The following is a 17,806-nucleotide window of genomic DNA, read 5'->3' on the forward strand; positions in this document are numbered from 1 at the left end:
TGATTGGATTGTTTGTTTCTTTGGTGTTGAGTTTAATAAGTTCTTTATAGATCTTGGAAACTAGCCCTTTATCTGATATGTCATTTGCAAATATCTTCTCCCATTCTGTAGGTTGTCTTTGAGTTTTGTTGACTGTATCCTTTGCTGTGCAAAAGCTTCTTATCTTGATGAAGTCCCAATAGTTCATTTTTGCTTTTGTTTCTTTTGCCTTCGTGGATGTATCTTGCAAGAAGTTACTATGGCCGAGTTCAAAAAGGGTGTTGCCTGTGTTCTTCTCTAGGATTTTGATGGAATCTTGTCTCACATTTAGATCTTTCATCCATTTTGAGTTTATCTTTGTGTATGGTGAAAGAGAGTGGTCTAGTTTCATTCTTCTGCATGTGGATGTCCAATTTTCCCAGCACCATTTATTGAAGAGACTGTCTTTCTTCCAATGGATAGTCTTTCCTCCTTTATCGAATATTAGTTGCCCATAAAGTTCAGGGTCCACTTCTGGATTCTCTATTCTGTTCCACTGATCTATGTGTCTGTTTTTGTGCCAGTACCACACTGTCTTGATGACCACAGCTTTGTAGTACAACCTGAAATCTGGCATTGTGATGCCCCCAGATATGGTTTTCTTTTTTAAAATCAGGACAGTTTCTGTTACGAGTGCAAAGCTGCCACTTGCCTGTTTCCATATGCTTTTGTTTTTGGAATAGACCAACCTGGCGCATTCCCTCTGAGCTGGAAAGGTGAACTCTGCTTCCAGGGAGTCATGAAAAATCACACATTTAATGCCGAAAGCCATTTCAAGTATCATCGGTAGTCACCACACCGGAGAACAGGTTCTAGGAGTTCCCACTGGGGGATCACCCCCGTGTAACCTGGTGTCCTCGGCCTGTGTCTGAGGAGGGGCTTCCACACCAGGAAGTCCGATCCAGGAGCAGCCCCAGGGGCCAGCGTGAGGCTGGCTCCCTCTGGGACCTGGCCTGGCCCGGCCGGCCTGTGTTGTATGGCCAGCCTGCTTGGGCCCTGGCTGCCCACCCGCCCGCCAGCCCACCCGGCAGCCTACACGTTGGACTTGGCAATCATCTTCTCCAGCAGACTCATCATGCGCTCCTGGAGCTGCAGGCTCTGCACCTGCAGGAGATTCTGCTGGTCCAGCACGCGGCGTACCTCCCGGCACGTCTCCTCCATGGCGCGACTCAGCTTGCGCTGCTCCTCCAGCATGGCCTCCAGCAGCCGCAGCTTCTTCTTCTGGAAGTGGCAGCTCTGCACCTTGCGCTTCTTCACGGGCCGCTCGTCCGACCTGGAAGGACAGTGCCAGCGTGTGGATGGCCGGCCACACAATCAGGGCACCAGAGGCTCCGCCTGCCTGACTCTCCCACCCACCTCAGTGGACACATGGGAAACAGCCCCTGGTAGCCGAGCAACTGCTCTGCCCTCCCTCCCCCTGGTCCAGCAGGTGAGGAGGGCTGTAGCCCTCCTCCCAGGATGGTGAAGGGGCCAGGGGGCTGTAGGCACTGCCGTCCTGTGGGCCTTGAGGCAATCCAGTGACCTGGGTCACAGGATAATCCAAACCCCCTGTAGCCTAGGTGGAGCTCAGGAGTAGCAGCCACACGGGGGGGAGAGATGAAGAGGACTGGGTGGGAGGGGGGCAGGGCAGTGTGGCCTCTCCCCCAGGACTGGAACCTCTGGTAGTTCCAGGGAGGCAAAGGTAGCCTACTGGGTGGTAGGCCCTGTGCTCTCTGTTGTGGGCTGGGGAGCATCCCTGCTCTAACTGGCCAGACCCCACCAGTCTCTTTGCCTGGGCCCCATGCTTTGAAGCAGAATGGTGACCTGGCCAGTCTCAGGGGCAGGGGTGCCAGTCCCACATCCTGGCCCTTGCGTGGTGCCTGGGGCAGCTGTGAGTCTGGGAACCAGGTCAATCCACAGAAACACCTGGCCATAAACCTCAGGTTTCTAGCTGACTCCACCTGGCCATCCACAAATGCATTCTTGTTTGGGGTCTTTGCTGAGAAATCCCATCCAGGGAAGGGGCGCTGGACAAACCAACTGGCAGCCCCTGATACCAGACCTTCCTCATCTTACCCCCATCTGACAGACCTGGAGGCCAGGGCTGCGGGAGAGGCAGGGCCAGTCAAACCCACTCTTTTCCTTCTCTTCTCAGACTAGCCAACTCCTATTCACCCTTGAAAGCCGAGCCCTAATGTCCCTCCTTTGGTTCCCCTGGCCTCCCCAGCACAGGAGTGTGCCTCCTGTGTACCTGTCTGTAGGCATCTCCAGGGCAGGTTCAGGTGGCCGGAGCTGGCCCAGCAGGAAGTCTGTGAAGGGACATCAGAGGGGACAGGCGCGTACACTGCAACCAGCTGAGGGGAGCACACTGGAGGCTCAGCCCAACATGCCTTCCAGCCAGCCTAGCCAGGTCAGGATCTGCTTGGGGGTGATGGGGAGCCCAGGAGCCAGAAACTGGGGGCTGGTGGGAATGGGACATTGGATTTCCTCCATGTCCCAGGCCCCACACCAAGTTCCTTCTCTCTCATGACACTCCCAGTCACCCTCAGACAAAGTGCTGATTCATCCCCATTTCACAGAGGGAGACTGAGGCCCAGAGAGGTCAAGGACTTTCCACACAGCTAGAAAGTGATGTAGCCAGGAGCCAAAACCAGACTATGGACATGATGGCCCGCACTTCAATACCACCTGCCTCCCAGTCTGAGGCCTCCCCATCTGAAGCCTCCTGTCTGAGGCCTCCTGGTCTGAAGCCTCCCCATCTGAAACCTCCTGTCTGAAGCCTCCCGGTCTGAGGTCTCCCTCTCTGTGGCTCCCTATCTGAAACCTCTCCATCTGAAGCCTCCCCATCTGAAGCCTCGGTCTGAGGCCTCTTGGTCTGAAGCCTCCTGGTCTGAGGCCTCCGGGTCTGAGGCTTCCCCGTCGGAAGCCTCCTGGTCTGAAGCCTCCTGATCTGAGGCCTCCGGGTCTGAGGCCTCCCCGTCTGAAGCCTCCTGGCCTAAAGCCTCCTGGTCTGAGGCCTCAGGTCTGAGGGCTCCTGGTCTGAGGCCTCCCCGTCTGCGACCTCCCCGTCTGAAGCCTCCCAGTCTGAGGCCTGTCTGCGACCTCCCTGTCTGAAGCCTCCTGGTCTACAGCCTTCCTGTCTGCAGTTTCCCTGCCTGAGGCCTCCCTGTCTGTGGCCTCCCCGTCTGAGGCCAGCCTGCCTGAGGCCCCCTGTCCCAGGAGGCACTTGCACACCACCTAGGCCTTTGCAGCCAGCCAGGGATGGCAGACGACACCGCCGCCCCGAGAGCCGCTGCCCATCACCGCTCCCAGCCCCTTCTCTGGCTGCCGGGCTCCTGGCCCCGCTGGTCGTGGAGGCGGGGAAGGAAGACACACACTACCTGAACTTAAGGGACAGTAAGCTGGAGGAGCTGTCGGAGCGATCGTCCTGGAAGCGGCCTTCGTAGGAGCACTGGTTATACGGTAAGTACAGAGGGGTGGACTTAGCAGACGGCGACAGGGACGCCTCGGTCTGGGACGTGGAGGGCCCCGGCTGCTGGCCGTCCGGCAGTTTGCCATCACAGGACTCGGGGACCTTGGCCAGAATCCTATCAATGGCTAGGTAATAGGGCCAGTCGGGCGGGACGGACTCGCTATCTGTCATGCATTTTAATTTCCTGAAACGAGAGACACAAGAGCCAAGGGTGAGAAACGGAGCTGCTCCCGGCCTGTCCTGCCTGGCCCTCGGCTGAGGGGTGCTCAGGGGTGCGAGAGCCCCGGGGCCCAGGGAGCTGCATGGCTCGGGCGGGTACCACTCTTGGCCAGACAGCCTCCCCAGAAGGACTCCAGAGCCAGGGTGACATTAGACTCGGAGAGAAGTCAGGCTGGGGACCTAGCCCACCGGGGACAATAGAAGCACACGCCCCAAACGTGAATACGGTCATCTGGGAGTGTGAGGGCCTGAGCTGGGCTGAACTGCCTCCGTCCTGGTTGTTCTGTAATCTCTAAACTCCCTACAGTGAACAAATACTCCTTTTAATAAAATATACAAACATAGGAATAAAATATAAGTATGATATAATACAACCATAAGGTATCATAATATAAGAAATTTGTTTTTCTAAAGAGACTGCCTTAGAAGTGAGAACCACAGGAGTTAGGAGCATAGGTTTCAGTGTCCAACACATCTGAGCTGTGTCTCATCTCCACCACTTTGCTGTGTGACCTTAGGCAGGTTCATTAACCTCTCTGAGCCTTCATTTTCACATCAGTAAAATGGGGATGAGCAAAGTAAATTCGTCACAAGCTCCAGGGAGAATCTAATAAGACAATGCCCAGTTCCCAGCAAACAACAAACATTCTTGGCTGAAGGTACCAGGAGGCAGCAGGGCTGGGCCTGATCTTCCTCATTCCTACTTAGACTCCGGGGCCAGGGGTATGCACAGCATAGCTCTGCCCACCGTGGGCTGGAGCCCCGTCCAGCCCTGTGTCCTGCCCTTCCCCACCAGACAGGCCTTGTAGGTCCCTGGGTCTTGGCCAAATTTGGGGAGGTCAGCGATGGGAAGACTCAGCTGCAAAAGAGCTGGGAAGGAGGCCACCACTGGGAGGTTGCTGCCTGCCCATCAGACCCAGCCTTAGTCTGTGGTCCTTACATTCCTGCCCCACGCTTCTCCCAGGGATGGAGGCCCTCATGCTCTGGCGACCCCTGTGGCCGATGGCTCCTGTCTCTTGATGTGGGCTTCCCTCCAGCGCGGGCCCCTGGTCACACTCTTCACTAGAAATACTGAGCTGAGCATCTGACTGAGCTGCCTTCAGCAAATAGGCCCACCTGGACAGCAAGGGGGTCTGTGGCCCATGGCAGCAAGCTGAGGCCAGCTGCAGCAGGAGGAGGCCTTAGGAGCTTCATCCACCAGCCTGGATGTCCAGAGTAGAAAGCCAGGAGCAGGCCACAGAGGCACAGGCTGCTCTGTCTCCTGACCCCAGGACCATCCAACACCCTGGAAGCTGCACAAATTCCGGGTGTGGGAAGTTGAGGACCGTGCTTGGGGCCCCCACCCAACCTCTGCCTAGGCTCCCCTCCAGCACCCTGAGAGGTCTCCCTGTGCTTGCTCTGACCACTCAAGTCAGGCTCTCCTTGGAGAAATGAGGGAAAGCCTGCTTCTGGCACAGGAGACCCCTGAACGGTATTCCAAGAGACCATGTTCCACGGAACCTGGCCACCCCCACAGGCTTCCTTAGCCTGACAACCTCAATATGTAAGGAGCTACCATGAGAAAATAAGAAAAGATTTTGCTATGGGAGGCTTTCTGGGTCGGGGTGGAAAGAAACAGATGAAGAACCAGTCGACCAACTGAAGCATCAGCCTGTTACAGGCTCTGTGGTCTAGGGCTCAGTTCCCACCTCCACCCCCACCCCCCCGGGAATGGGAAACTGCAGTCTTGTACATGTGTGCAGCCCTTACCCCCAGCACCGAGGGTCTGGAGGGGTGCCCCACTGGAGGGCCCAGGCCCCACTCTGCTGCACCTGCATGGCCTATGGGCTCCCTGGCCCCCATCCCCACCTCCAAGAAGGGAACAGAATGCCTCCCCTGGGACTCTGAAGATGGCTCTCAGGATAAATAATGAACAACTCTGCCAGACACCAATCAGAGCCCATGAGTTACTGAGTCAGATGGGAAGCTGGTAAAGCAGCCGGCCTTGCCTCTGCAGCTCCCCTGCCCCGCAGCAGGCATAGAGGGCTCTCCATGTGCATGCAGGTGGCAGGAATGGGAATACACACGCATCTATAGACAACCTATCCCTTGCACCATGAGCAGGTGGCTGCTATTTATGTGGTGACTGAGGCCCTCAGACCCTTAATGGTTGCCTCATTTCTGGCCCCTGGGCCGGCCTGGGGGCTGGGACGGCAGGTGGACATGGGTCTTCAGGCAGGTCCAGGCCCTGCAACTCCTCCTCCCAGGGCCACAGAAAGTTAACTGGAAATAGCCGACTGGGTGTCATGACAGGCTGAGAGCTATAGGCCGGGGGTGGGGGAAGGACAGCAGTCGGCTCCTTGCCTACTGTTGCCAGGGACAGCCCTCTCAAGGTGCCCAGGGCAAGCCTGCAAGCCCTGTGTGCAGCCAGCCCTGGCTGCACCTCTGCTCCCTGCTCACAGCAGCCACCTTGGGCACCTGCATATCCTCTGGGGATGTGGACAGGCCCACCCTTGCCAGCATGCCCTGTGGCCCCAATCTCATTACCAGTCTTCCCCCTGTGGCCCCCAGCAAGACCCCAGTCAGACCATGACCTCTGCCCTGCCTGTGACCCTTACCATGCCCATGACCCACTCCATATCTGTGACCTTGGCTGCACCCAGGACCCTCTGCACTGCTGTGATCTCTGCCCTACCCAGGACCCTCTGCACACCATGACCCTCTGCAGATGGGCTTGGCTCACACACACCCAGAGACACTGGGCCCGTGGGGCCATAGCTGCCCCCTCACCCCTCCCAGGGGCCAGAGCTCCCCTGCCTGGGAACCTTGTTGGCAGCCCTGACTCACAGCTCCCCTCATGCCACGGGGGGGTAGGTGGAGGCATCATAGGCCCACACCTGTCCTTCCACAAACAAGGCCCCTCCCACAAGTGGGGCCCCTGGGTGGTCCAGGGCTCCAGTATCAGACCTACTACACACCCTGCTCCTGACCGTGGCCCGTGTTGGCAGCACTCACGTCTGGGCTCAGTGGTTGCTGGGAATGACAGTGTCAGCACCAGGCAGGACTGCAGGCTTAGGAGCTGAGCCTCCTCCTCACCCCTGGCCTCGGTTTCCCTGCCTGTACGGCAGCCACTCTGCCTAGCTGAGCCATGCCTGGGTGGCCAGCCTGTGGTATCCTGGTTGGCGGGAGGGTGTGTGGAGGCTGGGCGGGAGTCGTCTGTGTGGGCGCCTGTGTCAAGGGTCTGGGGAAGGGTGCTGATCGCCCCAGCTCTGCCTCGCTGGGCCTCAGCTTCTCCCTCTCCTTGATGGGAGGCGGCAGATAGTTTGTAGAGGCCCCATCTCGTGGCCCGGCTCTGCCCACACAGGGCCTTCCCACCTCAGCACCGAGGGGGTCCGCGGCAGCAGCCTAGGCACAGATGGCTGGCTGCCAAGCCATAGTGCTGGCCGTGGGGGTGCATGGTGGTGCGGCACGTGGGGCCCACCTATACAGGAAGGAGCCGGAGCCCAGGGCGTGGGGGTGCGTGCGGGTGTATGGGGTGCGCGGAGTACATAGGCATGCGGCGCGTGGGGCCCACCTGTACTGGAAGGTCATGTTGGTGATCTTGATCTTGATCTCCTCGCCCAGCCGGCGCTCGCCTGTCATCTCCAGCAGTTTGCTGGCCATCTTCTCGTACACCTTGGCGTTGCGCTTGGTCTGCTTCAGCTCGTCGAAGAATTCCTCCCAGACGAGCATGAGGCCACGCATCTCGGCATCGGTCCAGTTGCGGGCACGCCGGTGCTTCTCCGTCTGAGGGGACACGAGGTAGCCAGGCGCTTCGGCGGCTGCCATGCCGGAGGTACCTGCGGGGTTAAAGGAGCGCGCTCAGGCGGGGCCTGTGGTCTGCGCACCAGGGCGGGAGCCCCACTCCTGGAAGGCAGCTCCACGCTCAAAATGGGGCCTACATCTGACAGGCAGGAATTTAGTTAAAAGCTTTTAAACGGGAAACGTCATTTTGATGTCACGTTTCCATAGCAACAGAGCAACTGCATAAGCTACAACAACAGAAACCTTTTAACTGAAAGCGCAGGAATCAGGGCTGCCCTGACGGGCCATCAATATTGCAGCGAGTGGGCCAGACCTCAAACCCACGGCCCAGGCGCCAGCCCGGCCACCAGGCCTCACCTGCTGGGAGCCCAGCGTGCTGGGGTCCAAGCCGAGCCCCCAGCTCAGCCCCGCCCCACTTGCACAGACCAGGGGCCCAGGAGGAGCCCGGGGGTAGAGGGTGGGGGGTAGGCAGTCAGGGTGGGGTAAAATGAGGGGCCAGGGCCAACAAAGATGGAGATGGGGGGGCAGCAAGGAGGGGGCACGGAGGCAGATACCCCCAGGGACCCTCGGCGACATACATGCAGGCATGCCAGCCCTTGCCTACCCACCATGCGCTCCACACACAGCATCCCCCCGGCAGTGCATGCACACTCCGTGACTGGAAACTAAGTGTGCCAATACCAGGCTGGGCAAGAGTGGGACTCTGTCCATTGGATCACCTGTCTCCCTCCTTGCAGGTTGCTGGTTGCTGGCCTGGGTGATGGGCGAGCAGAGAAGCCAGGGCAGTTCTTGAGGCCGAGAACAGTAGGCAGGCAGTATGTATTGGTCCCTCCCACCCTGGGCAGCCCCGCCACAGCCCTAACCACCCTGCTCAGAACCATCTGCACCTACACCCACTTCTACCTGGTAGGCGGCATGCTCCCTGTAGCCCCAGAGCCTACAGAAAAGGGTTTGCTAAATAAAGGCTTGCTGAGTAACAAAATGAACAAATGAAGGGACCAGTCTTAAGTAGCCCCTCTCCCTTCCCAACTGATCATCTAGAGTTTGCTTTTGGACTTACTGGCAAATTCCTGTTCATTCTGCAAAACCCTGTTCTGACATCACCTCCTCTCTGAAGTCTTTCCCACTCCATTTTGGTCCTTCTTCCCTTTTTCCCTCATGCCAATTGGATCTACCTTGAGCCAGGCCATTTTATTTTTCTATTCTAGTTGTGTGACCATGGGTTCAGAACACTTGCAAAAGTGAGAAAATAAGAATTTGAGTATTCTCTGAACACTGGGCACTGTTTTATGAGCTACACACAATTATCTTCTACTTTGATCCTCATGGTCACTATGTTCCAAGTGAAGAGCTGAAGGGGTAGAGAGGGGAGATCACCCAGAGGGCAAGCGGCTGGCTTGGAGCTGAGTCTGACCCTGTGCTGTGTCCTCTCTTAAAGGAGCACTGGCTGGCAGGCTCCCAGTTAAAAGAATCTCCCCACCATTTCCTGGGGCCTCCTGGAAGGCAGGGATGCTGGCAGGGTGGCTACTGGCAGTGGGTGGCCATAGGACCCTCACCCTCTCTCAGCAGGTCTCTGCCAGAGTTTGACTGAGGCTCATGATGATGTCTCAAGGGCCAGGGCCACAGCTAGGGCTGGCTAGCAGTGGTGGGGCTGGGGGAACACTGTAGGACAAAGGTGAGTAAGACAGAGCCAGCAATGAGACAGCATGACTATTCCTCGGGGAACTGGAAAGGTGGGCTTGAGAGCCAGGATGAGGATGGGCTGAGGTGTCCCCTGAGGCTGGCCAGCTGATGTCAGCAGGATGGTCAGCCAGAAGAGGAGAGCAGGGCCACGCAACCTGTGAGTACCATGGGGACAAAGCGCCACCTAAAGGCATCAACATTCAAAATGGAAAGATTAGGGGATCCCTGGGTGGCGCAGGGGTTTAGCGCCTGCCTTTGGCCCAGGGCGTGATCCTGGAGACCCGGAATCGAATCCCATGTCACGGGCTCCCGGTGCATGGAGCCTGCATCTCCCTCTGCCTGTGTCTCTGCCTCTCTCTCTCTCTCTCTGTGACTATCATAAATAAATAAAAATTAAAAAACAAAACAAAACAAAACAAAATTAAAAGATTAAACTCCAATGGTTTAAATGCAGGAGCCCAGCACACCTGCTGGACAGGCCCCAGCACTGTCCCCTAGGCGCAGGCACCCAGCCAGGCTCCAGCAACCATGGGCCATCAGTGAGCCTGCTAGCATTTGTGGGATTCTGGCGGTGGGCTAAGCCTAGGGGAGGGACTCCCAAAGTCCAGGCTGAAAATCACCATGGTTAATAGAGGTCCTCCTCAGATCTGACCATGCACGTGAGTCTCGCTCCAAGTTGGCCTAGAACGCAAGAGCTGAACTTGGAATAGGGAGCTGTCGCTCAGGTGGAAGAGTGGGAGGTACCCAGGATGGGTGGGTAGATTAGGGTCAGAGCTGGAAGTGCAGCACGCCCGGGCAGAAGGGGCACGTGTGCACGCTCAGAGGGGCCTGCACCTGCCCCATTTATCTGGCTCTTGCTTCAAGGCCTGGGCCTGCTATCAGCTTCCTATAGGAGTTCCTTCCTCTCCAGGCAGTCACCTGGGGACACAGGGACACGGCCACCCGGCCAGGCAGCACCCTCCAGGCGTAGGCGTCTTGCACGTGGTGCTCAGGATGTCGGAGAGTGACTGGAAGGCCCTCCAGGAAGCCCTCAGTCCTTAGATAAAAATTCTCAGCCCCACCTGAGGGCTTTCTCCAGCGCAGCTCCAAGGGCTGAGCCAGGCTGCCTCCTGGCACCTCTTGGCACATGGGCAGAGCTACTGGACAGGGCAGTCTGGCATACTGGCTTGGCTGGGGATGGTGAATACTCATCAGGAGAAGCTGCTGTCCCAGGGACCCCTGCCTGGGAAACACTGAGAGAGCTGGTCCCACTGCTTCCAAGAGGCAGCCGCTGGCCTCCGGGTGTCCCACACAGGTGGTTCCCAAGGAGGAGTCTGCACCACCTACTTCCCCTCCAGCTGGCATGTCCAGAGGAGTCAGGGTAAAAGGCTGGACTCCAAATGTCTTTTCAGGTTTCAATGGGCATTGGAAGCCCCCCCAGAGAGGGGAGTCCTGGGAGAGCTTCTGGAAGCAGAGCCCTCATGTGGTCCTCCCAGAGCAGGTACCCACTAGGTGGAAGGGGTTGGCAGGGTAAAAACCCAGCTGCCCCCACTGGGGAGGGCCCTGCCTGTCCTTGGTGGGGAGGAGCTCCATACCTTGGCACAGCTGCATGGCCTGCTGGGACCCTCAGTCTCTGAGGGATAGGGAGGCAGAGGGCCGGGGGCTGGGTATCCGGCAGTACCTGTAGGGAGAAGGGGTAGTCAGGCCTCAGCAGGAGGCCCCTGTAAGCCTCCATCTCCACGTGAATGGATGCTCCGTCTGAGGTACTTAGGCTGACATGGGGGCTGCGGGTAGGAAGCAGATGTCCCTGTGAGGAGCCTCTGGCACCTGCCAGGAGCAGGCACTGGTGAGCCGAGCCTATCACAGTGGGCAGGTGAGCTCAGCATTGGAAATACTCCATTCTGGGCAAAGGCAGGGAGGCATGTGGAAATGTGGCTGGAGGGTGGCCGGGGTGGCAGGGTAGAGCCCTGGGAGGACCGGGCTGGAGGATGGGCTGTCCCGGTGGAAGGGTGCAAGGATTGTCCCATGATGGCCTGGCTCACAGTGGAAGGAAGCTCCAAGCTGCCACCCAGCTCCCTGCTGGCCCCACTGGCCTTCTCCCTACATCTCCAGGTAGCCATACTCTTCTCTGTCAGCACTCTGCCTCAGTGGGCAAGCCCCGACCCTGCAGCAAGGGCTACCCTGGACTCACCCACATTCCACGTGCCCCTCAGGCTCCCTAGAGGACATGGCTGACAGGGAGAAGGCCACTGGAGCAGCCCCCACATCTGTTTGGGAGGCTAGTGGCAAGTGCCATCTGACCAGATGCAGGGGCCAGGCTGTCAAGACCCCCAAATCAGTAGAAACTGCAGGACATGCTCATGGCTCCCCAAATGGAGTCTTGGTGACATGCCACCAAGTGGCACTCAGACTACTGCCAGGCTGCTTCGAGGGCAAGGGGCAGCCCCCCAACACATCTAGAAGGGCTTCAGGAGCTTCTCAAGAAAAGTGAGGTCCTGCCCTCCATTGAGGGCACCTCTACTGTGGCGGCAGGAGGGCAAGTGGGGGATATGCAGCAGCAAAGCCCACTCACACCAGGGGCTCTGGGACCCTTCTTTTTAGAAACAATGGGTAGGCCAGGTGTGCTCAGATGCACCAGGCAGGGTCTGGCTGTCCAGGCTTGGACGAAGAAGGAGGACGCAGCCTTGGCAGCTTAAGGTGCCATCAGAGGCTTTGGAATTATATCACAGAGGAGACAGTTGGGGAGCTCAAGTCAGCCCCATGGAATGTTAGAGCCGAAGTGAGACTGCAGCCCTAGCGGGGAGACACTCCACCATGGTCCCTGTGCAGGGGAAGGGGGTCCTGAGGCTCCTGGCACCAGGCTCTCAGGGCTGTCACAGATTCCGGGGGAAGCCCGTGTGCTCATCATTCTCCAGCCCAAGGGCAAGGACTATGGTGCCCGTGTCTCCCTTGCTGGTACCTGCTATAGTGTGGGCTCTGGGACTGCCCTGCCAAGACAACAGGCAGCTGATTCTTGCCAACTGACGGGAACCCAAGAGACTTGGGTGAATGGTACCCCACCTGAGCAGCCTGCCGCCTAGTTGTCTGTGCAGGCTGGTGGGCAAAACACCTGCACCCCAAGATGACTGCTGACTGCCGACAACACCGACTGCCAAAGCTCCCCAGGAGGGGTCTGCCCAGAGCTAAGAAGCATGGTACCCCATTCAGCTGATTAGGTAAGACTTTGAGGAGCAGGGAGGACTCAGAAGCTCAAAGCTGACAGGCTGGGAGCCAGAAGCCCAGGAGTCAGCGGGGCCCTGCAGGGCGCTCGGAGGCCAGGCCACAGTCCATGTGAGCACTTCAGCTACCCTGGTGTCCTTAGCACCCCTCAGGGCCCAGTTGCACATGGAGGCAGAGATTCAATGCTGAAACCACATGGCCCTGGTGTGAACAGATGACGACGTCACTTGACTGGCTCACGTCTGGGGCCCACTTCCTCACCCTCATCCTGCATCCCTGGTGGAGGTTCTTCGAGAATAAGCATGCCTCGCAGCCCAGTAGCATGTAGTGTCATTTCCCTTTAATTCAGATACACAATGTTTGTAGCAATTTAAAAAATTTAAATACACATCGCATGTCAGTCCTTCCCTCTCCTCTTGGAAGTGGACAGTCCAGTCCAGGCCAGGGCTCCGGGACATGCCCCTCATAGCCTTGCTGGCTCCCAGTGTCGGGGGAAGGTGGTGGCGGTGTGGCAGGGGTGAACACCCTGCTGACGCTCAGCCGCAGCACGAAGCAGTGATTATGGACAGGTGGCCAAACTTAGCTCAGCCCTGCCACCTGCAACAGGTCCTTGATGGCCAGGGTCCTCGAGCGCCGGTGGTCACCATCCAGTTTGCACTGGGAGACTGTGGTGACTGTCCAGGGCCAGGTGCTCTCAGAAGCACTCAGGGTGGGGTGAGGGGGTTCCTTCAACTGCATTAAAAGTGACAGGTGCATGGGGGAAAGTGACCCCAGAACCTTCCAGGCCACCTTCACTTGTCACAGCCATCTGAGTGGGCCACTCCCTGCTGAGGCCATGCCCAGGCCAGCAGCAGCAGCACAGCCCTCCGAGCTCTCCAGCAAGGCCGCACCCCTGCTGCTGCCCACTGCCCCACAGAACCACCCCATGGTCACCCTGGCTGGGAGCCATGGCTTCAAGGGCTCCCTCAGAGGGAAGGACAAAACAAAGTGAGGACGGCTGCTAGGAAGGATGCTCACAGTATCAGAGGAAATGAATTCCACTCCCCACAAATCCCAGAGAACCACGCCCACTGCAGCCCTGCAGCAGAAGGAAGCTTTGTCTGCAGGTCAGCCAAGAGCAGTTATTGCTGTTTTGTCTGTTCCAAAGGAACCGCCAACAAGGGCTCGCTGTAGCTCCCCGGAGGAAGCTGCCTCATGGTCTTGGGGACTTGCAAGTGACACCCCGCAAGGAGGGGGCGGCCTGGGTGCGGTGGGGGTCCTTTCAGAGGTGAGGCCTTCTGATGCTACATTCGGGGTGTCTGCAGGGGTCAGCCTCATTCATCGTCCGGAAAGGATCCATTTGCTGGCAAAAATATGACAGGACAAGAGAAGCGGGTACAGACAGCTGGGAGTTGCCCACAGCACTTGGCGGGGCAGCAGGGGAGGGAGGCGCGTTTCTGGAGGAGCCATGCTTAAGGGCATGGCCCTGGCTTCATTCAAATTTGTGGAAAAGTGTCGGCAGGAAAACAAACCCTCTCCCTGGCAAATAGACCTGCCAAATTAGTATTTTCAACAAAATTTGGATTGATGATAGGATTGCTGCTTGCCACAGACTTCTAGGAACTTGCTAAAATATTAATTCCTTGTGCAGAAAGCTGGCAAAGTGGATGGACCCTTTCCTAAGTAGGATTTTAATGAGCAATGACATGGTTCCTAGACACCTCAGCCATGCAGCCAGCTCCATGTGGCACATCTAAGAAAAGTCAACTTCTGCAAAAAACTTACGCGGCCATTCCTGGTAGCCTTGCATACCTGCATATTGATATACATATAATGATAGATCTGCACACACGCGCACACACACACACACACACACACACACACACGTACTCATCCCCGGCTAGAGAACTTCACTCACCAACTCCCATCCACTTTCGGATCACACAGGCCAGTCTTTGGGGTCAGCACGTACAGCCAGAGCTAAGCTCCAGGGCCCCTAGTTAAGCACCGACTATTTTGGATCAATGGCAAACAAGGGAAGACAATGACGCTTCCAGGTGAGCCCAGTGATATGGATCCTAAGGGGGATGGTTCCAAACCTTACATTCACAGTGTTACTTCCTACAAATGTAAACCCCTCACCAGGAACAGCATGCAGCCTGGCCTGTGATGTTCTTGTCTTGGAGCCGCTGAGGTGATGGGGTGAGAGACAGGCGGTTTCTAGGAGGTGGCAGGGAGAGATGGGAGCCCAGCAGAGGTGGGGGACATGGGAGATTTCCTTCTTAAGATTCCCTTCCATCCAGCTCAAAAGCGGGACTCATTTCTATTGCTCATGCCCTTGCTTGGTGGGGCCTCTGTGGGGGCTGGTGGGAAAACCCTGCACCCTAGAAATTCCCAAACTGCTGTATCAGGAGAGGGTAGGAAGAGGATGGCAGTTCTGGGGCAGGGGGTCAGCAGGCAGTTTGGTGTGTGCCCCACAGCTGGCTGTGTATTGTGGTGGGATATCAGGCCCATACCCAGCCAGATGTAAGGGTAATTAACCATGTACCAAGGCTCCTCCTCCTCCGCTTCCTCCTCTGGCTCTGGAAAAGGGCTTCAAAATGATCTCCACTCACCACATGAAATACCCAAACCACTGCCTGCATTTGAACTCAGGACCAAACTGACCCACATGGCAGTCATCATGCAACCGGCCTGCCTCTGGGGCCAGACAGCAGAGTACCCACCAGCCTCACAGGCAGACAGCAAGCATGGCCCCACTCGTAGGCACACCATGAGCTCTGCCCAGCAGAGGTCAACCCAAATGTCCATGCCTCATCTGCACTGGATGATTTGGCTACTTTGGGGCTGGAAACAGAAAGTTGGTCCAGCGGCCTGGGCCTGGGGTAAAAGCAGCAGCTCTGAGGGGACGTGGGCCGGCCAGTCACTGCCCAGCCCTTCTCCTTACTACCCCTTCTGAGCCCCATCACGTATCCAGTGGGTACAGATCTGCATCCTCCTGAAAGGAGGCCCACTTTACATTTTGAGCTGCAAAGGGGGCCAAGTGGGTGCTGGGGTCCTTCTCTAACAGTTGCCAAATGCCGAGCTTTGCTCTTGACCAAGAGTGGTACAAATATAATTCCACTACACGCCTGGGCCCTAATACACAGGAGAGGCCACATGGAGAGCAGGTTTCACAGCGGTCAGTTAGCTCCCAGCCCGACCCCGCTTGGGACGGGACCGGACAACATCCAGGCTGGCGTCATTGGACACGACAGACTGCCTGTAACCAGGAGAGCTGGCCTTGTTGGCTAGGTGCCAGCACAGCTGTCCTTCACTGGGGAATGGAGCCCACAGAGCCATCAGTGTGGAAGGGTGAGGGAGCAGCAGGCGGGCTGTGTATGGGACAGGGGGGCAGGCACCCTCCAGTCCTCAGAGTGGCTGTATGAGTTCCTGACGCAGACACCTTAACATGAAACATCTCTAAATTCTAAACATCTCTAAACAGAAGTGAACTCGTGAGAAAGGGTGGAGGGTACCACAGAACATCGCCAGCGTGTTAATAAGGAAGACAGGTAGGTGTGTAGGTGTGTGTGTGTGTGTGTGTGTGTGTGTGTGTGTGTGGGCGAAGGGGGCGGGCAGGGAAGCTGCAGGGCAGAGAGCAGGGGCTGCCAGGGAAGGACCGGCCTGGGGCAGCTTCCGCAGGCTCTGTCACATGCGGCACAGACTTGGTAATGCACATACTTTACACGGGCGTAGAAAGTTACCTTAAAATTAATCTCTTTACTGATATAATTAAACTTTAAATCCTGAGAAGAAATCAGAGAAAGGAAGTATGGCGCTGGGTGTCACGTTCCCAGCCCCCCCCCCCACCTGCACACACCGCAGCGGTCCCCTCCAGGACTGGGTGTGGTCCTGACCCCCAGGCCAGAGCCCCGGGGAATGCTCCTGAAAGCCCACTGGCGCCACCTTCTGCCGGCGGGACAGCAGAGAGGCTCTAGGACACAAGAGCAGCTGTAACCCGATGACCACGAGCAGGCTGGGTGCTAAGAGGAAAAGAACACCTGGTTAGCTGGCATTTTGGAGGAGCTGCAGCACAAAGGGTTAGTGACACAACTGCTCCTGCTCTCTGCGAGGACTCAGGCTCAACCCCACGGTACTGCACATGTTCCCTTGCACGCAGCCTCACTGCCAAAGAGCTCCTCTGCCACGTGGCAGAGCCGACACTGCCTGCCTGGCCTTGTTGCGACTCGAGGGGAGGCCTTTGCAGAGCCACGCCAGCGCAGGCAGGGCCCCCGGCTCTGTGCTGCTGCCCTGTGTGGGCGTTCAGCACATGGTGACTTTGTGGACATTCCGCAAACAAGTCAGCAATCGATGATACGGGTTTCCTGGTGCCGCGACCACCTCGAACACAGACTGGAAGGCCCGGCGGTCCAGCTCCTCCTCTATCTGGTGTCTGTAAAAGTCCGTGGCCACCAGGCAGAAGAGGTTAACGTCCACTTGTTCCAGCTTGCCCATCCTGCTGATAACGTGGGGAAGGCTGGCAAAGGAGTTAAGGGAGCAAGGCTCAAGTGAGGGAAGAGCAGTCTCCTAGGCATGCCTCCCAGTCCTCACCAGGCTGTCCTTCAACACAGGTCTACAGATGGGCCCTGGGGGCCCTGAGAGGCGGCTGGAGCAGACGCCAGGGACCTGGACTGTGTAGCAGCAGCAGCTGCCTCCCACTTTGGCTCCTGCCAGCCACACCAGGAACAGGCAAATGGACGCTGCCACTCTGGCTGGAAGCCCGGCTCTGCCCAGTGAGACAGAGGAAGCGGGCAAGGCAGCCTGGGGAGCCCCAGAGCGAGGGTGCTCCACTCCACAGTACTTACCTGACCTGGCTCCCTTCACAGCGCTGGCCGCTGAGGCTCCCACTAGCCCTGCTCCCGCAGAGTGAGGGCAGAGCCATGGCCACCCGGCCCAGGCAATGCTGAGCGAGGCCTGCCACCAGCACCAGGACAGCCGTCTGCTCAGAGGCTCTGGTCTGTCTTGGGGGAAGGCTGCCAAAGGAGAACATCCCCTTTTGGCAGCCAGCATTTTTGGGGTGGGAACTGGATCTTTACTTAAGCCTTGTACCCGAGAGGATGACACAGGCACAATGGACAAGGAATAATGAGAAACAGCACTGGCCACATATGCAGCTGCATGGAACCCGCGAGTGGGTGGGAGGAGGTCTACAGGGATGGGCTGCTGCCCTCAGCATCCCTCCCACCCCGCCTCTCCAGGCGGTCCCAGTCAGTGTGGTAAACACTCCCTTTTCTTTTTCTTTTTTTTTTTTAACGCTCCCTTTTCTATCCCCTTACCAACATTGCACTCTGTCAAGGTTTAAGGTAAATGTCATTTTGACAGCTGGGTTTCTTTAAAGGTTAGGCTTCAAAACGTTAACAGACACTATCAACCCAGATGCTGAGAGCAGGGCCTGTAGGACTGCTTGAGAAGGAGCTACCGCCTCTGGCCCAG

At 57.5% G+C, this 17,806-nt stretch overlaps 2 protein-coding genes across 4 annotated transcripts in view; both read right to left on the bottom strand.

Moving 5' to 3' along the window:
* Nucleotides 1-648: 648 nt before the first annotated feature.
* On the bottom strand, nucleotides 649-17,806 carry MSANTD1 (Myb/SANT DNA binding domain containing 1). Of its 2 annotated transcripts, XM_038533185.1 has the most exons (5): nucleotides 17,179-17,806; nucleotides 10,729-10,814; nucleotides 7,242-7,506; nucleotides 3,378-3,653; nucleotides 649-1,291 (listed from the first exon to the last, which is right to left on the bottom strand). In XM_038533185.1, the coding sequence occupies exons 2-5, from the start codon at nucleotides 10,742-10,744 to the stop codon at nucleotides 1,051-1,053; spliced, it is 798 nt and encodes a 265-aa protein (XP_038389113.1). In that variant the 5' UTR covers nucleotides 10,745-10,814; nucleotides 17,179-17,806; the 3' UTR covers nucleotides 649-1,050. The 2 variants fall into 2 exon arrangements, with proteins under 2 accessions (XP_038389113.1, XP_038389114.1); XM_038533186.1 differs by lacking the exons at nucleotides 10,729-10,814; nucleotides 17,179-17,806 and adding an exon at nucleotides 8,153-9,451.
* HTT (huntingtin) overlaps nucleotides 12,676-17,806 on the bottom strand; it is a 144,685-nt gene continuing 139,554 nt past the window's right edge. For both annotated transcript variants that reach the window (XM_038533184.1, XM_038533183.1), the window contains one exon: nucleotides 12,676-16,850. In XM_038533184.1, the coding sequence (XP_038389112.1) occupies nucleotides 16,637-16,850 (214 nt within the window). In that variant the 3' untranslated portion in view covers nucleotides 12,676-16,636. The remainder of the gene's footprint in view (nucleotides 16,851-17,806) is intronic.

The sequence above is a fragment of the Canis lupus genome, chromosome 3 (genome assembly GCF_011100685.1).
Source record: "Canis lupus familiaris isolate Mischka breed German Shepherd chromosome 3, alternate assembly UU_Cfam_GSD_1.0, whole genome shotgun sequence".
NCBI classification, from domain to species: Eukaryota; Metazoa; Chordata; class Mammalia; order Carnivora; family Canidae; genus Canis; species Canis lupus.

What these genes read in the sequence shown, in the direction of transcription:
- MSANTD1 (XM_038533185.1), bottom strand. An exon ending in AACATGACCTTCCAGTACAG is followed by an intron (nt 3,654 to 7,241) that starts GTGGGCCCCACG and finishes CTCTCGTTTCAG; the next exon opens with GAAATTAAAATGCATGACAG. An exon ending in TTACTGTCCCTTAAGTTCAG is followed by an intron (nt 1,292 to 3,377) that starts GTAGTGTGTGTC and finishes CTGTCCTTCCAG; the next exon opens with GTCGGACGAGCGGCCCGTGA.